This window comes from Ciconia boyciana, chromosome 1 (assembly GCF_034638445.1).
Source record: "Ciconia boyciana chromosome 1, ASM3463844v1, whole genome shotgun sequence".
Lineage (NCBI taxonomy): Eukaryota > Metazoa > Chordata > Aves > Ciconiiformes > Ciconiidae > Ciconia > Ciconia boyciana.
The window spans coordinates 76,871,295-76,889,842 of record NC_132934.1 but is presented as its reverse complement, the minus strand read 5'-3'; the positions used below and the strand labels follow the sequence as shown (position 1 = coordinate 76,889,842).

The 18,548-nt window shown below is 38.9% G+C and overlaps 1 protein-coding gene across 1 annotated transcript in view; it reads right to left on the bottom strand.

The window, feature by feature from the left end:
- Nucleotides 1-459: 459 nt before the first annotated feature.
- Nucleotides 460-18,548, bottom strand: part of STK38L (serine/threonine kinase 38 like) — a 52,123-nt gene continuing 34,034 nt past the window's right edge. Inside the window, exons 6-14 of the mRNA XM_072875574.1 lie at nt 16,581-16,704; nt 15,869-16,023; nt 14,923-15,025; nt 14,079-14,140; nt 12,195-12,312; nt 11,661-11,784; nt 8,723-8,818; nt 6,970-7,061; nt 460-5,432 (exon numbers count right to left, since the gene is read on the bottom strand). Coding sequence (XP_072731675.1) covers nt 5,305-5,432; nt 6,970-7,061; nt 8,723-8,818; nt 11,661-11,784; nt 12,195-12,312; nt 14,079-14,140; nt 14,923-15,025; nt 15,869-16,023; nt 16,581-16,704 — 1,002 coding nt within the window. The 3' untranslated portion in view covers nt 460-5,304. The remainder of the gene's footprint in view (nt 5,433-6,969; nt 7,062-8,722; nt 8,819-11,660; nt 11,785-12,194; nt 12,313-14,078; nt 14,141-14,922; nt 15,026-15,868; nt 16,024-16,580; nt 16,705-18,548) is intronic.

Genomic DNA, 18,548 nt, shown 5'->3' with positions numbered 1-18,548 from the left:
TCAGACAGCAACTTCTTTTAGGCAGAATGGCATTCTGTGCAGCAGAGCCTAGCATTGCTGAACCCAGCATGGCTGACAGGTTACAGTCTACTGGCACCCACATTTAAAACCTGCGTTCATCTTTGAAATTCAGCTATGGGATAGGCATTTTAGAAGCCCTCTGATATTTAAAATTTACATGCATGATAAATAAAATTACCTAAAGGAAGTACATTAAAAGCACTGCCTGAACTGCAAATACATCCCAGCTCTGGACTAGACAAGGAACTGCTATTGTCATCACTCCCAACAGCAAGAGACAAACTCTTTTGAATACTCCTCCCTTCTCTTGCCATAGGAAGACTGTCAGAAAAGACATTTTATTGTCTCCAAAGCACAATTGTTTTGCTTAGGTACAAGGCACACTTTGTACAAGAATAAAGACATGAAAAATGCACAACAGATATTTGCAGTATGTTTTATAAACACTAAATATTTAAAGTGGTTGATTTTAAAAAAAAGAAACAAAACCAAACATAGAGGCTGTGCCTTCAGCATGTGCAGAAATACTTGCCATTAAAGTGCTGTATTTTTGAGGAATACTGAATTTGGTAATGCAAAGAGATAAAGACCTAAGCCTGCATTTCCTTATGCAGCTCTGTGAGATAACATCTGGTCACTAGAAGAAAAGTGTAATCCCATTAAATAGAATTTGTAAAATTCTGTTAAAATTGTATCATTTACTGAGAGCAGCAGTTCTCAAGTGGAAGGCTGTTATTCACTGGAGGGCTCCAGAGAAGGCCAGTCACCAGCTGCTAGCTCCTCTTTGCTTTCAGCTGCTCAACTCTGTAATAATTTTTTTATGTGACTATTTCACAACTGCACCTGCTGCCACTGCTCTAAACTCAGCAAGGAATGGGGAACAGTAGGGCAAAATTGTTTCTATAGCAAATCGAAGGACACAACTGCCCATGGAAGCCTTTCTTGAATAAATTATAGTCTACAGGGAAGATAAGTCTCTTGTGAAGAGCAATAACCATTTTATAGAAGTATCTTCACGTGACTGCAGTTGGTACAAGACGAGCAATTTTCGTGATCTCTACTTTCTGATTGAGAGTAGTGACACTGGGGTTTTCACTGTCCATGGAATTCAAGATGAAAATACACAAAATAGTGTCTCAATTCCTTAGATGCCTCCCCTTCCAAAGAGAAAGAAATCCAGTACCCTGGTGTGAAAAAAATAAAACCAGCAACTTTACAAAAAGAATGCTACTTTTATTTTCAAATGCTGTAAAAAGCCTCATATAAATTTTTATAATGCTTCTATGTAACTTTCCCAACCACATCTAATGAAACAGTCTAGGAAAAATATAGCAGTTGCCATTTCGACTCCAAGAACGAGCTGCTGTAATATATCAACATTAAAAGGACAAGGTACAGTATGTTACAACGCTTGTAATTGCTCGTATTATTGAAAAAGTGAGAGCACTTCCTAAGCATTAGAGTATAACCGGGCTAAACTGCAGTATTCCCTACTTGCTGTTGCAGAGGAGGAAAGTCACCTCTTTAGAAGGAGCCGACACAACACCCTTTGTACTGCTTATGCCCATTTATCTTAGTAGTGTGGAGAGCTTTCAGCAAGCCCCTTTGCACTTAGGTGAATTCACCCACGTCAGATGCTATTATTCCATACTGTATCCAACGGCTCAGGTGTTTACAATTGACCTATAAAAATAACACTTATATAACTCTCCAGCAAGGCAAATTTAACAGTGCAAATGCAGTATCAACAATATTTGATTTCTGAATGCTGGCAATTTTTTAAACTCCTTTTGCACATGAAAACCTCTGCTGATGTCCTGTACCTAAGGCCACTCACTCACACGGATTGGAGATGGAACAAAGTGCAAAAGCTCAGCTGTGTTTCCCAATCCAAGCTTCCTCCCCAGTTTCAGGGTATTCGGATCCAGAATTTGGATTCAGGCTCACCACTTCCATCGATGCACTCAAGTTTTCCCTGCTGGAATAAGTTAACTTCCCAGCAAACTTCTGATAACAATTTGCATACACAATTACACATTTTAACAAAAGTTAACAAAACATACTTCCAGAAAATAAATTTTCACATGGTTGCAATCATCAAGCCATTTCAGGATCTTTGGTACTCCAAGAATAATAAAAATAAATGGCACAGTGACAAACATCACCAAAGGAAAAAACACAACCATCCAAAGGAATAAGACAAAAATAATAAAACAAAGGATATGTTGCACTTCCATTTTATGAAAGCCAGTGTAGATTAACCTTCTGTTCTCCTTAATCCATTACAGTGTCACAGTTTCACCTTTAAAAAAATTCTATCATCCTAAAAGCAGTAGTTAATATTTTGTTTGACTTACTGATTAAAATAATGCTATGTTTAAAAAAAAAAAATCAACTACCACAATGCAGGAGTTTATGCTAAATAGGCTGCAGGCTGTTTCCCTATGGATATAACTCCTATGTGAGCACTGATATGATTAATCATCCGCAATTTTAAATTAGTATTATCTTTAGTGTTACAAATGTAAGGGTTGAGCTTTTTCCCAAGTTTGTAAACCAGTGAGTATGTACAGACATAGTTGTTTAATGGATAGCTTTAAATTGTGTATTTATCTCCCCCCCCCCCGACCCCACAGGAAAAAAAAAAAATCACCAGTATTACTGAGCATTTGCAGTTTCCATGAAACTTATCTTGTCTTAGCAAGTTCAAGCAAAGACTTCTTTTTGTATTATGCAAATAGGGTTATTGTGGTCTTTTGAAATATGTTGTTCACAGGAATTCCACTTCTGGTGCACATAGTGCCCCATGAATGAGACTAGAAATTAAAACTAATAAAAATTGTCTTTTGAACAGCAGTGTCCTTTGAAGCCAAGTTTGCATCTCAGATATTTTCTGCCCAAGCTCCTCCGTGTCTTCGTAGAAGGGACTGAAGGCCTTAGAAAAGGCATTTCCTTTCCTGAGAAGCCTCAGAAGCTACTAGGGCACTGGCAGAATGAAAACCACCTTTACACTTTCAAACTTAAGTGAGTTATTGTTTTTGGACAGTCTTTGGATGGATACAAGTTGAGCTTCACTACATTGATAAGGCTAAAAACAACACTGGAGAATTTCTGAGGGATCTTGCCCCAACGACAGTAAAGGGGTGTTAATTAGGGTAAGGTCTGGGAAGACGAACCGGGAGATCAATGAGCTGTTCCTATGTAAGTCCAGCATTTAGGCAAAAGTTTAGCTTAGCCATGTTCTGATATAATACTGTATAAATTGGATGGGTCCTGAGGCACTGGCTACTCCTCTCTGATGAGCTGAAGACTAAAATTCTTTTGTAGAAATGCAGTATAAATAACAGATACTAGATGCTTGAAGGGAGACAAAACATTGGAGGAAAGACATCACCGAAGCCCTTGAGGAGCCTAGTAGCTGTTGGATTGGGGAAGACTACATGCACATCGGTAAGCCACTGATGCACAGAAATCTTGCTGGTAAATGGTCTTTAATGCAGCAGATGAACGCCCCGGTGTGTTTTTTAAAAGCATACAAATAATTCAGAACAGCTGATACCATGGTGCCTAACAGCAATAAATATTTCTGCAATGGCTTTATAAATAGTCACTTCCATTTTGCTGCAAAAACCAGTCTAATGGAGTCTTTCCTACTGAATGCCAAAACATCCTGTGCTTCACTCTGATGGGTGTTGCAGAGGTTTTACAGTGCCTTTCACTTCCATTTAGAGGAGGAAGACAGCAACAGTGACTCTGCTTGTTCAGTTACTGGGGAATTGTTCATTGCTGTAAATCTCTTTCGTAACCAGAAAGTGACATCAAAGATCTCTGCTGTAATTGTGATAGATTCAAAGTACTGCAGATAATATGCTAGTACAGGCAGAGATACAGATAAATTTACCAGCGACCAGATAATTGCAAACTGTTTGAGGAGTGCAATTCAGTCCTGAACTGCTACTGGGCTGAGAAGCAAAACCATACCCTGCATATGGAGGGATTTCTGCTTCAGTTTCCTCGACCTAGGAGAAGGAGACCCATCTCTGCTGTCAGTTTGTCAGCATCCTGCAGACTGGGGAGAATAGCATTTAGATGCTCTGCCCAGTTCAGTCATGGTTGGTTGTGGTTCCTGGAAACTGCACTGCAGACTCAGCTGATCCTTTGTAATCCCATGGTCCACATCAGATGGAGATACTAGAAGAATATGGAGCCCACAGGAGAGTCTGAGTCTAGTGGGGTGCTCCATTTCCTCTAGCTTGGCAGAGGCTGTTATGGGGTACTCTGGAAAGAAAAGGCTAGAGCAGGATCCCTTCTGCCTGGAACTTCTTAGGGAGATGAAAAATAAAAAGCAGCAATTTGATCACTTTTCTAGAATACGTTTTGCACAGACAGAAACGGCTATTTGAATTATGAGTAGCAAAAAGATGATCTGCTTTACAGGAGAGGCAGGAATGCAGTCCTGGACACTCTGCCATCTCTTCAGAACTTCATATCATAAAGTTTCCCTTCTGTTAAAAATCTTTATAATTTTTATGCAGATTCCTTTTTTCTTCTGATGTTGCCAACAGGCATCAGTCTTAACCAGTGATACCCATTAACTATCATTTAAAGCAGAAATACCACTAAAGATCACTGGGAATGTCTCACCACCACACACAGTGGAAAAAGGAAGAAAGAGAAGGGATGATCGGCTGATAAAGCCCTCCAGTGGGTAGAAGCAAGGGTAGGCAGGGTACAAGTAGACCCACAGGACACTGCTATTTAAAATAATTCAATGTTCCCACACTCATGGGGTATCTGCAGACCACAAATGGAACACCCTTGAGCAACTGCTCAGAGAATTTTGCAAATGTGGGCAATGTTTTTTTTATACTGCATATCTAAAACCCACCAGGTAAGCAGTATAATAACAATGCTGCATAAAATGATATGTTTTACTCCTGGGTGGATTAGATGGTTTACAGTACAAACAAAGCCACAGTACAGAGAGGCATAATTCACCATTATACACACATAGGCAGTGCAGTTAAAGGGATGTACGTTCCTTTTATTCCAGTACCTTTGTATAATAAAGTTAACAAAAATATTCAAATATTAAAAAAAAAAAGCCAGCTGGCACTGCCAACTAATTCCTGTAGTAGTCTTAGAAATCCTAATCCTGTAGAATTTCCTTGTGAAATTGATGCGCACCAGAGTCAATGTATTGATAACTAACGCCAAGCAGGTCTGGTGATGCAGCTACCTGAGGTTTGTATTTTTATTCCTTTTGTAGGTTTGTGTTTTGTTTCACAACTTCCCGGCTTTCATGTAGGAAGGGATCGAGCCACGCTGTGTGAGCCCTTCAAACCTCTTGTAGGTATAATTGAGGAAAACCCAGTCTTTGGATTTGTAGTCAGGTTCCGTTGTGTTTGGCACTAGAATTCAGAAACAAAAGTAAAAGTAAAACAAAACAATTAAAATCAGCGCTGCTTCTGAGAGGACTTTTCACAGAGCACTGACATAAACAGCCCTGAACTCTTATTTCCCTAGTCAGCAGCAATTCCTTGAAGAAATCCTGTTTTTAATCAGGTCAGTTGCCTTTTGTCAATGGTCTGAGAGGAGTTACAATTTCAGCATGTGTCTCTGAAGTGGAAAAAGTTTTTTGTTTGCTTGTTTGGGTTTGGGGTTTTTTTAGTATGTCTACACACGGTAACAGGCTCCCATACCTTGACCAGAACCTCTAAAACACCCATAGGATATACAATTACAAAAACCATAACATTTAGGGTGCTCCATGCACAACAAACGCATGTATACATATCGTGTTATCCTCACCACAAACAGAAGAAAAAGATTATCTAAGTTCTCCCAAGAGAACTACATGTATCACTCACATATTACTCTCCTAGGACTTCTTCCCTGCTTATAGCTTCAGCGAGGCTGGTACAGCCTCCTTTTATTTTATGAACAGCCCACATGCCTGGCGTGCTGCACACGGACATTCACTGCAGTGGGCTTCTATATTTAGCGCTCTGGTTGCTGCATTTAGAGTTCTATAACAATATTTTCAACTCAAGATGCCAAACATACCAATATCAAACTTTGTCTTTAGGTATCTAGATATACAGTAACATTTTCAGTGGGTCTGAAATGCCAAAACCAATACAAATGTACTTGGCATTATCCAAATATGGACTTAAACAGCTTAACTTAGGCACTGGAGATTTATTGCTTTTGCATTAAAAGGACAAACTTCCTTGCCATTAAATAAAAGTGATTTCAGAAAAAAACCCCTCAGCTTTTTGATAATTCTTATGGTTGTTAGCACATCTACACTTATCCGTCATCAATTAATCATTGTTATATATCTGCCTATCTTTAAGCCATTAATTAATTGAAAACCGTGGGAGCTGGGAGAATTTGGCACATCAGAGAATCAAGCCTTCTATGTATAAAAATTTCCTACTACTTGCCAATAGAAATTAACAATTAAAAAAAACTTAAATTATTTGCAGAGCCACTCAGGTTCATAAATCACTATGTTAAATAATCATCTGTCTGAAAAATTTTGCCCACAAATATGTGAACATTTATGTTTGGCATGAAACTCAAAAGTCATTAAAGATCAAAAGCAAATCAGTGCATAATGTTTTACCAGAATTTGGTTAGACAGACTGTATGGTAGAAAACTGTACTGTTTTCTGTGCTTGCTATATATGCAAACCATTTTTATTAATAGATTTAACTGTTAAAATCTGTGGGCTTTTTTTCCCCCCAAAGTTCTAAGGAAGTAGAAGCTATGAGAGATCATAGGTTTACATTTATATTTGAAAGAAAGTCTCTAGATCAACTCTGTATATTACCTTGATTAGAGTATCAGAAAAATTAATATAAACAACAACAACAAAAGCATCTGTGGAGTATTCCGGTATGTCATAGATAGAAATTTGGAATGTATAATGGCAGTCTCACCTGGCTGTAAAATATCAGATTCAGGAAATTCATCGAAGTTGGAAGTATCATCAATACTTTTGATTTCTATAGGGATTGCAGCTGGTCTTTCCCTGCAAATAGAAATAAATGCCAGAATAGTGAATACTCGGAAAAGATACATTAAGTTACAGTTTTGTTTAACTTTGCTTTTTACAGTTACAACATCCCTTTAATTTAAGGCACAAAGGTTCCACTGAGTCCATCAGAGATGTATCTGACTTGCCTGTTTGCTGACATCATGGGGAGATATATTGGTTTCCTATCTAGCATTAGTATCTTCTTGGCAAACTTGGGGAAAACATAATTTTCCCATTAACTGCAACAGCATTCCACACTTATCTGCCACGTAGCTATCACTACTATCTTGGTTGTCACCAAGAACCACTGTGGTTACCTTCGTTTCATAAATCCAGCCTACCCAGCTGAGCAGGATTTTACTTGCATTTGGAGCCATCAGATGTTGTTGCTTTACAATTCCAGCGCTCATCAGCCTGGACCTCATCCAAATACCTTTTCAAATGTAGCTCCTGTTTCTGACACTCAGTCGCCAGTATCTCTCATCCAAAATGAGTTGGCTCTGACATGTTACTGCTTTATTAGCTCAACAATTAGGCAGCCCTTTAAGAAGTTTTAAGGTGGCTTTCGAAGTTGCTTAAGTGATCTGTCCCACGACAGCATTCAAACTGAAACACGGCACTGTGGGAAAGTAATTAATTTACACCTGTAAACTTACTACAGTTGTAATTATTACAATTAAATCCACTTCTGGGTGGAACGAGGAAACCCTTTTGCCAGGTTGCCAAACATGGCATGAGCAGGTATGTTACTGCTCTTGCTGCTTATTAATGTCTCCCACACTGAAATGATAAGTTAAATGAGGCTTTCTGCACCAGACAAAATGAGAAGTACAAGAGCTGGACAATCACACTCCCACAGTATGGATTTTCGTGTAGAAAACTGCAGTATTACTGAAAGAGCAGACTACCTCAAACCTTAAAGAGAGCTGAACAACAGCCATCATTTCAGCTTAAAGTATCTGTGGTGCCACCAAAGTCTGCTCTAAAGGCGTTACCACTTTGGGTACGTGCAGATGTACCTCAGCATCTGCAGGCACAAGCACAGGCTGGAACTGGTCCAGCTGCCTCAGCTGGGCCCTCTACCCAGGCTTGGCCCAGCAGAATCTGGCCACAGAGGCTGCGACTCTGAGGTGAGTCAGTGCTTCTGCCCAGTGCTCTGTAGACATACCGGTTCACTCAGGTGTAGTATCTGCAGCATGCAGTAAAGACATGCCCTGTGTTTTCCTCCTACTTGCTGCCTCTCCTCTTCATTAATCTATTTCCCCTGCATTTTTGGGACAGAGTTTGCTTTTCTCATACTCCTACTGCAAAAAAAAGTCAATTATAGCAATAGCTGCAGAGCCCATTACTACTGGACGAGGAGCTCTCTGCTGATATCAGAGCACATACATCAGGAATAACACAGCCACCCTACCACAATTTCTTTCCATCCTGGGCACTCTGGGGCAATCTGAGGCGTCTCAAGACAGTTAAACTCTGATCAGATCTATGAATGTCAGCAAGGCCTGAAAACCTTCGCTGTCACCCACCTACTGCCAGTAGCTGCCTTCCAAAATAAAAGATAAATTGCAAATAATTATCCTTGACATCATAGTACATTAAATTCTTGCTTTCATGGCTTTTATTCTCTCTATAAAATGTGTACATATATATACCTGATATGTCCCCAGTCCACTCCTTCAAAAAACGGATGACTTTTTATTTCTTCTACTCCGTTACTACCAATTCTATTTTCCGAGTCAGTACAAAACCTGAAAAAGTGGAAAAAATAGAGGGAATGTTACAATAAATGCAAATGGAAGCAACAGCAAATAAAACTGCTGTGGTATCCTGTATCAGTAATTTGAGGAAGTTCTTTCAAATTGTTCCATTACTTGGGGTAACATAAAAGCAGCCCATTGCATCTAGAAGATAAGGGAAATAGTAGAAGCAGAATATTGTTAGAGAGTCCCAAAACAAAAAAGCTATGATGACAGTAACTTACACCTTTTCTAAACTGTTGCATCCCCATCTTCAAGGTTTGTGAAAAGCTGCTGCAAGTTCTAGCCCTGAAAGATTAGTTTGGAATGGAGGCTTAAGTCCCTACCACTGAAAACTCCTCTCCATGTTCTCAACTATTTAAAATCCGTGTTTCAAAGTCAAACTAACAGGAACAGATACACTTAGTATCTGTTCTAAGTACTCAGAGGGAGTAGGACTACTCTTTGATGTCACATTTTGGAACTACAGAGCCAGACACATTCAAAACATGCCATGTCCCTATCCTCCCTGTCACCCCCTCTTCTCTCTCTTAGAGGTCCAGGTGCTGGTGGTAGACCCAAGGCCTATTTCTGATATGGCCCAGCTGCATAACCTCGGCTCAGACTCCAGAAGAAATTGTCAATTTATGAGAAGCAGCTGTGAGAAAGTCTGTAGAGTCAAGTAAGAAGAAAAAGGTGAAACTGGAGACAGAGGTAGGATTGTTGAGATGGGGACTGCTACCTGCTCAAGTAGGCAGGAGGAAAAACACCAACAAGGAAAAGTATAAAATCCTAAAGAAAAAAAATAGGGAGGTGGAAACTCTGACAGCAACTCAGTGAGATCAGGGATTTGTTCAGGGAACAGCAGAGGCTGACCCTTCTCTTCTGGACTGATGCCTGCCTGGACCGATGCCTAGCTGGCTGGAAAAGACTGAAGTATCTCATCAAGGAGATGGTAAGCAAACCAATGCTTAGCCTAGGAGTTCATTAAATCCTAGCTATATTTTGTATGCATTAGCAAAGATATAACTGCTTTATATTTTTACACTGTCCTTGCAGTCTCTTTGAGGATGTCAAAAGGTGTCAACAGTGACACAAAGAGGGATGTTTACAATAACAGAAAAAATGCCCATGTCAAAAAAAAAAAGCTCCTGGTCTTGCCAAGTGTGGAGTCACCTGACGACCTTCTGGAAATGGGGAGTACTTGGTAGCATGGGGATGTGGGCCTCCCGTTGCTCTAAAAGTCAGTTGGCCTTTGTTAAATGAAATCCTGTTTGCCTAGATGAGCAAAGCCTCTGGTTGTTGATTTAGTTACTCTGAACTCATAATCCCTCCACACGATCACATCCAGATTCGCAAGGCACTTTTCACATCAATACACTGCAACACAAAAAGGTCACCTTCTCACTAGTTAGTGAAATTTTCAGCAGGTAATTTAGTAACATAGCAAGTTAGGCTATAAACTGTCTCCAATTATAGACTGTAATGTTCTTTTACTTATAGTTGAGTGTCACTCAGGGGAAAAAAACCCCACCCTGCTTATATTTCTACTGCAGCCCAGCCAGTTGCTTGATGACAAGTACTAATAATAGACCTCGAACCTTGTAACAACAGTTAGCCAGACCACGTCTCAAGATTTGTCAGGCTTTGTCTGAACTTGAGCTTATTTTAGTTTGGTTTTATCTGTATCCATAAAAAAAAAAAAAAAAGAGAAACTTTAGCTTTGTCTGCAACTTCCTTTAAGTTGAAATATATGTTATCTAACTTGTCCAAGCTGTAATGGACAAAGTACCCAATGGCCAGGTGTTTGTTGCCTAACCTACTGTTTTGACCTCATTTTAGTAAATTTTCTGTAACTAAAAATGTTTTACCCTGATTTAAATCCTTTCATATATGGAAAAAAACTAATAAATTCAAGTAGTCATTGTGTTACGTAAATTCACGAGCAAGACATGTTAACAAATAAACTGCCTGAAATATCTAAAAATGCCCCAAACACAGCTAAGACTGAGGAGGAAGAAATCCTCAGCAGCAACACTGTACTCTTTCCAGCAAAGAACTCAGGATGCTGACAACATGCAGGAAAGGCTAAGCAGAACACTAGAGAAATAGATACTGAAAACTTAATAAAACTATTATACACAAACTTATTAATGAGGATTAGCAATAATTAAATAATTTGTGCTGTTAGTATCACTGTAACTGGATTAAGAATAACTGTTTGTTGTATGCTACTGGAGCAATGCTTGGACTCATAATAAATTCTAGTTCTTGGCTCTGCCTATGAAGTACATTCCCCTTTTTGCCTGTAACAAAATTGTGTAAGCTTGTAATATTATCGGGGGTGGGGGGGTGCGTCTGTGTGTCAAAGGCAAAAACCACATCCTCCCTCCAACCTCCCACAAGACAACATTTCTGCCTGACCTTGACACCAAAACCCCTCACAAAAACTTCAATGCAAATAATGGATTAAAAACTGTCATTTTGGAAAAAGTGATTAAATCCAAAACATCCAAAGATTTCTGTTCAGTGCATTAAATGCTAGCGAGTGGTTATTTTCTAGGTCCCTCTGAGAAGAGAAAAATTGTGTGTGAATCCTTTTTTTTCCTTCTTCCTGCTCTGTTTCTCCTGATGCTGTGGTGCAAATCAAGATCGTTACAGCTTATTCCTTCATGTTAAACAAATGGCAAAAGGAAAAAGACTAAAAAAAAAAAAAAATCCATCAAAGATGGTGACACAGAAGAAACCAACTTTCCCTCCAAACTAAAGCTTCCTTCACGCAGAACGAAAAGTTAACCTAATGGAAGATGACTATGTCTGGGTGAGTGGCCAGAAGCAGGCTTTTGTTACTGACCGTAGAATTAAATCCTTTGCTTTCTCTGAAATGGGCACCTCTGGAGGAAATACCAGCGTTTCTTTCCAGTTCATAACTTTCCTATAAGTCTCTTGTGGTGTTTCTGAGCAGAAAGGTGGGTACCCTGCACAAACAAATAGAAAAATTAGCAAGCTTTTCACAGAAGAGGAAAGTGACCTGGGCCTCTGCTTTTGCCACTACGGCTCCCAAATCTAGCAAGTAGTACTAGCCAAAAGTTTTCTTTTGTAATGCAACATTAAAGGTCATTTTGTTACTTCCAAGTAATGAGACTGAACCTCAAAAACATTTAATAGTGAACAGTTATTCACTGAAACAACTCACTGAGGCATCATCTCTTGCTGTCTTCTTGGAAAGGTGGGAGGACTTCAAAGTTTTCAGGAAGCTGAATTTGGGGCTTACTTCAGGTAGAACTGACTGAAATTGTGGTACCTCCACTATGCAGGGGATCAGACTCGGTGAACTAATGGACCCTGTTACCTTTGAACGACTCTTTAACTGGGGCCTTTAACATACCTATTAGCATTTCATACATAATCACTCCCAAAGACCACCAGTCACACAGCTTGTTGTACCCAGTCTGCATAAATACTTCTGGTGCAATATAGTCTGGGGTTCCAACAGTAGAATATGCCTGGAAAAAAAGAATAAACTCTTTAAAAGATAAATACTGCATGTTTACACTTTGCAAAACCTTTTTCCTGGGGATTCATATATAGGATCTTGTTATTTGGATGGACAAGAATGCTTACTTTGAGAATGCACAGTATCTAAAATTCCAAGAACATTATTCTTTTACATGAGTAAGCACAGAGAACCTTGAAAGTAAATAGAAATCATCCTCCTAAATGTGACGAAGTCATAGAATATTCCCACTGCAATATCAGAAGGTCATCATAGCTAAAGTTTCAGGTAGCCACATTACTAAAATACCCAAGAAGTTCTGTTGTTGTTATAGTTGTTGGGATTTTTTGTTTGTTTGTTTTTTAAAAAAGGGATAACCACTGGTAGATTCCCATGTGTGACACTCACAATACACTAGCTGTTCCACTTATTACCTTGTCTTTATTGCAAAATTAATTTGAGCTCTTGCTGGACCCAGACTCCATCCTTTTTAACCTTTTAAACGTGCAGCCTAGATGATTCTGGCTAATGACAAAATCTTGAGCTATTTGGGAATTTCTCTTTACTGATGGAAAATTTTGCATGGGGGTGGGGCAGAAAAAAACCAAAAACCAACAAGACACCACAAAACCAAAAAAGTCCACCAAAACCAGTTTAGCCAGAAAAATCTTTTACTTTCATTTGTCTGACCAGAAACAAAATACTTCATTTTATTGAACAGAGCAGAGACATTTAGTTTTGAACCAACGCAAAACCAAGAATATGGCTCCTTTTCAAATAGTTTTGATACAAGTTGTCATTTTGGCCTTTTATTCTCTCTGTTGGACTGTCTCATGATTCATCTAGCTTCACCACACAGTTCTGCCATGTTGGTCTCTACTGACCTGGAGATGTATTGTTTTCAGGGATCTAACTCCAAGCAGGAGTAAGGGCGTGAAATACAGCCCCTATGAGGCAGTATGATTGCAATGCAATCTCATTATGTCTCATGAGGAAAGAAAAAACAACCCAACCCACAAGCTTTTTGGGAATCCTGCAGCATATCACTTTTTAAATAGAGTGTGCAAAATAAAAAGTTCCAAAATTTGAAAACTGGTATTTTTGCAACTGCTGTTTGGTGAAAATCACGAGCAGGGCTGAAATTCTGAAATCCCTTGGCTGACAGATACTTTCCTTTGATTCAGTTAATCCAGAGCTCCCTTTATTACTTGGAACACTCTTCATTATAAACCCAGGCTGCAGCACTCCAGTGCCAATACCCTCCACTGCCCTTCCATCATATTCCCATTCAGCAGAAGGACAAACAAGTTTTCCTCACAATTCTCTGATAAAGAACCACACAGCTACTCATCTTCTTGGGACACTGAACTGCAGGAATTAAACCCAGGAGTTCACACACAGTGTCAATACCAGGTCAGTCTAGGAGACAAACTCAAGATACAGCTTTCCTAAGCAGGTGCTGACACCTGAGGTTAGTTAGTCCCGATGCTCCTAAGGGAAACAAAGGCATAGAGAAGAGCAGGGTCTGCTAGTCACAGCTCTGAAAACAGACAGACAAAGCAACCCTGATCTCTGAGCTATTCCATAACTGGAATCACTAGACCACTTTCTTTTGAGTTATTTGCAATTTTTGGAGCTTGAAGAGAGCGACATCTGTAAGGGATGAGGGCCTTTCCGTTTTTAAAAGCCAGTAGCATTAATGCTGAGTTTTTATTTAATGTTTTCTGTAAATAGTTTAAAAGAAAAAAAAAATTACACATAATTTTATTAACTCACCAGCTGTCGCCTGTTCTTCTTCCATGTTTCTGCTTTTCTCTTTGAGTTCATATTCTGAAATGCTAATTTACAAAATAGTTATTAGATAATAAATGCATTTGTGAGAATGAAAAGATAAGATTGATAACATTCTGTTTTCAAAGAATAACTATTTTGTATCTTTAGAATGCTTTAGTCTAGAAACAAATACTTGATTATAACTGGAGATGGGAAACTGAATAACTACTGTCCAATTTGCAGCTGAAACTCATGCAAGTAGGACACATGATCAGCAATTCTAAATTAGAACTTGCTAAAAAGTTTTACAGATTGATCTGAGATCAGCAGCACTTATTGTCGCAGCTGGCAATGTATATTCAGATATAGGAGATGTTTTTTTAAGCAACAAGTGAAGAATCCAAGAAGAACCGCAGAGGAATTTTACATTTGTAGAATAAAACACTAATGTGGATGTGTCACCAAGGCATGTTGATGAACAACTTTACTCTTACGAAAAGCTTCATGAGATTGTCACTGACTTCAGCAAGTCAGCACATGAAACCTATGTCCCTTCTGAGTGTTTCTGTAACTTCACTAACATTGTTATGAGCAATACATTAAAGTATAGATACATTAAGTGTATTTGTATCTGTGTACAAATGTGCAAAAATACATTAACACTGCAGAAATAATAATTTCTTTCCTGTGAAATGCTTCCATGTCCTGGGGAACATGCATTTCCAGTTTTCCAACTAAATGCAATCAGCCTGACCAATCTTGCTTAACCCAGCAGAAATAAATTATGATATGGCATAGCTGCAGCTCAAAACTATTTAAATGTTTAACTAGGACACCTTATACTTACAGAAGTCACTTGGTGGGTTGTGTGTAAGGTTCCTGTAAAACTCGGTTCTGTGAGCTTTCTTTAAACCTGTGCATAGTCCAAAATCAGACAGTTTTACATGACCCTAAAAAAATCAGAGAAGATAAAAACATAATTTAGAAAGACAGTGCTCGAAAAAGAAAGTTTTAATAACTGCACTTGCCTTCTCAGGCCACCAGGGACTCACACAGGACTACCTAATCCAGTAGACAAATAATGACTGAATCTTGAGGTACTGCGAGAGCGTGTTTTCTCTCAAAAGGGTTACTGCCCCCTGGGAGTGGTTACATCTACAATTCTGCAACAGCTGAGGGCAGATAGTTTGCCTGTTTTTTGTTTCGAACTGGATACCACTGAGACTGAGAAAGCCTCCAGGACAAAATTGTTTTGTTTTGATGGTAATCTGTTTTTAATCAGGTTTCCAGACATCAATGCTAGATGGCATAGAGATTTGTGTATGATGCTTACTGGGTCCGTTTCATGGCTCACTATAGTCAGTCTAACAGACAGAGTGTTTCCACTGGTGAGCAGGTAATAAAACAAATGAGGTAACGGCAGGAATTGAACTCATTATTTAGCACTGTCTGAATGTTTCGTGTGTTCATTTGTCTTGAAGTAACTAAGGGTATCAGTTTTTAATGTGTATGAACATGAGCATCTGGACACCCTAAGTGGGTCTTCTCACTTAAAAGGCTTTCCTTAAAAGGATTAAAAGGCTTTCCAACAAAAAACAAAGGCAGTTTTGCTTTGTTTAAGTATACTAGTGTTCTACAAGGAAAAGATAATGACCACTTTCTGCTTTTACTCCAGCTAATTTAAAATCACCGGTGTGGCACTACTGGTTCCCACCGATTAGCACCACTACAAATGGCATTATCTGCAGACTGGTATGTTTAAAGCATAGGCAGTTTACATGCACATTACATGCCTTAGCATCCAGCAGAAGGTTATCTGGTTTAATATCTCTGTGAATGAATCCCAGCTGGTGAATAGCATCTATGGCCAGCACAGTTTCAGAAATGTAAAACTGTGTCTCCTCTTCTGATAAGGTGTCTTTCTTCATTAGTAAGGTCATCATGTCACCTAATCAAAGAGCAGAAAATACAGCTTAGGAATTAGAACATTTTAATCACAAGACTAATTCTACGTGAAACCCCAGTAGAGTCCAAATTTAACCTTGTAACTGGCCGTATAGCTACTAATTATAAAACTATTACTGCAAGGACCTACAAACCCAACATACTTTTTTAGCAAACTGGATGTAAAACTGTTGAAAATTCTAAATAGGAATTTTAATTGAATAGCCCAGGAAGATGCAGTGAATTTTAATGCATAATACATGTATTTCATGTATTTACTAGCTTTGTGTATTGCAGGTATTTACTAGCTTCAGCAGTAAAAAGCAGAACATTGGATCAGAATAATTATTTAATCCAAGTCTATTTTAACACCCCTCCATAACTTTTCTCCTTCCACAAAAAAAATCAGGAGTGTTTACATTACTGGGACTTCACTTGAAACAGCATTAAAATTTGTTATAACAAGTTACACAGCATGCCTGTTTAACATTTTATGAAGCTGAGCACAAAAGCTAAGGAAGAAGTACTTCTGTTGTACAAACACTGCAACATACAGCTTACCTCCAGGTAAGAACTCCATAATCAGGTAAAGATTTCTTTTATCCTGAAAGCTGTAAAACATTTTCACTACCCAGGCTCCATCCGCTTCAACCAAAATATCTCTTTCTGCTCGGATATGGGCCACCTAAAATTTTTTAAAAAAATACTATTATTAAAGGACAATTTAAATATTTCAACAAGGAACGCCATGTTGTATTCCTAGTCCTACAATATATTTTCATGATCTTTAATGAAGAAACTATTTTTCAGAGTCATATTTTTCATAGTTTTTCACTAGATCCTACAAAGTCCTCACAAAATACCCAGCAGAAACCCACAGAAGTCAACTCAATGTTGAAAATAACTGTTCACACAACTTTGCAGAAGCAGTCTCTAGAAACACAAAGCATAGCTTGTTAAGCTGTTTCTGTTTGTTGGAAAGAACTGAAAAAGCTGGTGGAAAAGTGCAATTCCCTTTTTTACTATACCCTAAAATGAAATTGGAACATTCAAAAAAATTACAGAGCTGACCATCAGTGCTCTATACAATACTGCAAGCTCAGACAAAAATTTAATGTGCAACTCAAGGCACAAATACTGACAAAATTATTGGAAAAAGCCAGAGTTGGTCTTAAAGAATGCAAGAACCAAGAGTTAAAATGGTAGACGCATTACGATTACCGTCAGAAGTTACCAGATTTCTCATTTACATATACAAAGAAGCAAAAAACTAATAGCTACTTCTACACAGATATCTCAGAGTTTAAACTTTGCAAGATAAGCCTGGGGAATCTTCTCTAGCAAGAGTAACAGAGTGCCTAAACTAATTACTTCCTACAAAACCCAATTCCTTCATCTCTGTGAAAAGAGCGAACTGCCTGATTTACATTACAGTGAACTACTGTCTAATTCCCAAACCCACATTGTTACACAGCGCTGATGATGCGTGAACCCCTTCCAGATGGTACAAGGAGACTGCTCCTACATGTGTACATGGCAAACCTTACTTAACTGCACGGCAAGTGCCTTGGTCAAGTGGGAACAGCACTGGGATGAGTTTCAGCCCTTACAGAGGATGGCAGGTAGCGGTGTGCTCAGTGGCTAGTATTAAAGCAGTGCAAAAATGATAAGGGTCTTGACCTATTTAAGGGGGCGGAGAGAAGATGGAGCCATTCCTCCAAGTGATGTGCATGAAGCTGGCCCAGAACTGATACGACCACCACTGCTGCTGATGTTGGTCCTGGGCAAGTGAGTTTGGGAATGTCTGACCTTGCTCAGGATATTCCAGTCCCAGCTGAGGCTTTGAAAAAAATATACGGACAGCTGCTACCCCATGAACTCACTGGAAACTAAGAGGAATAGAGATTGGAGGAGAGGTGTGTGTTTCACTAGAATGTACACTCCTCTTGAAGGAAAATGAAAGACATATGCATGGAAAAGTATTTCTTGACAACTGTAAGACTTTCATTATTCATACACCAGAAAGCAACTTCTGGAGAGAAAATACGTATCACTATTCCAGCTTTGAGGGCAATTTCCAATAAGCAGCAAACAGAGCCTTCTGTGTCTCTTCCCCAGTTCTACTGGCATCTTTATGTCTATGTGTTCTGTTCACGGGGTTTCACAGGGCAATGGGTTCTCTCTCTGTAGTAGGCACTCCAACTTTGATTTATCTAGCTCTATCTATTCTTGTTAGAAAATATTTCTTTCCACCCTCCACTTCTCAATGTAGCTATAAAATATAATATTAAAACCTTGCTTAAAAAACAGCCACGATATGTCCTAGTACTATCAGGCTTGGGGGAAAAAAAAAAAAAAAAAATCTTAATTTTCTTGTATGTGTCCTGTGTTGCTTTCCATTGAACAAACCAAGCAATGAAAATTACAGTAGATAAACACTCCCCAGGGAAGATTAGAGTCCCAAATTAAATGGAGAGCGTGAGCTCAGCCTCCTTGCCACATCAGGTTATGAAATGGGGGCACAGCTTC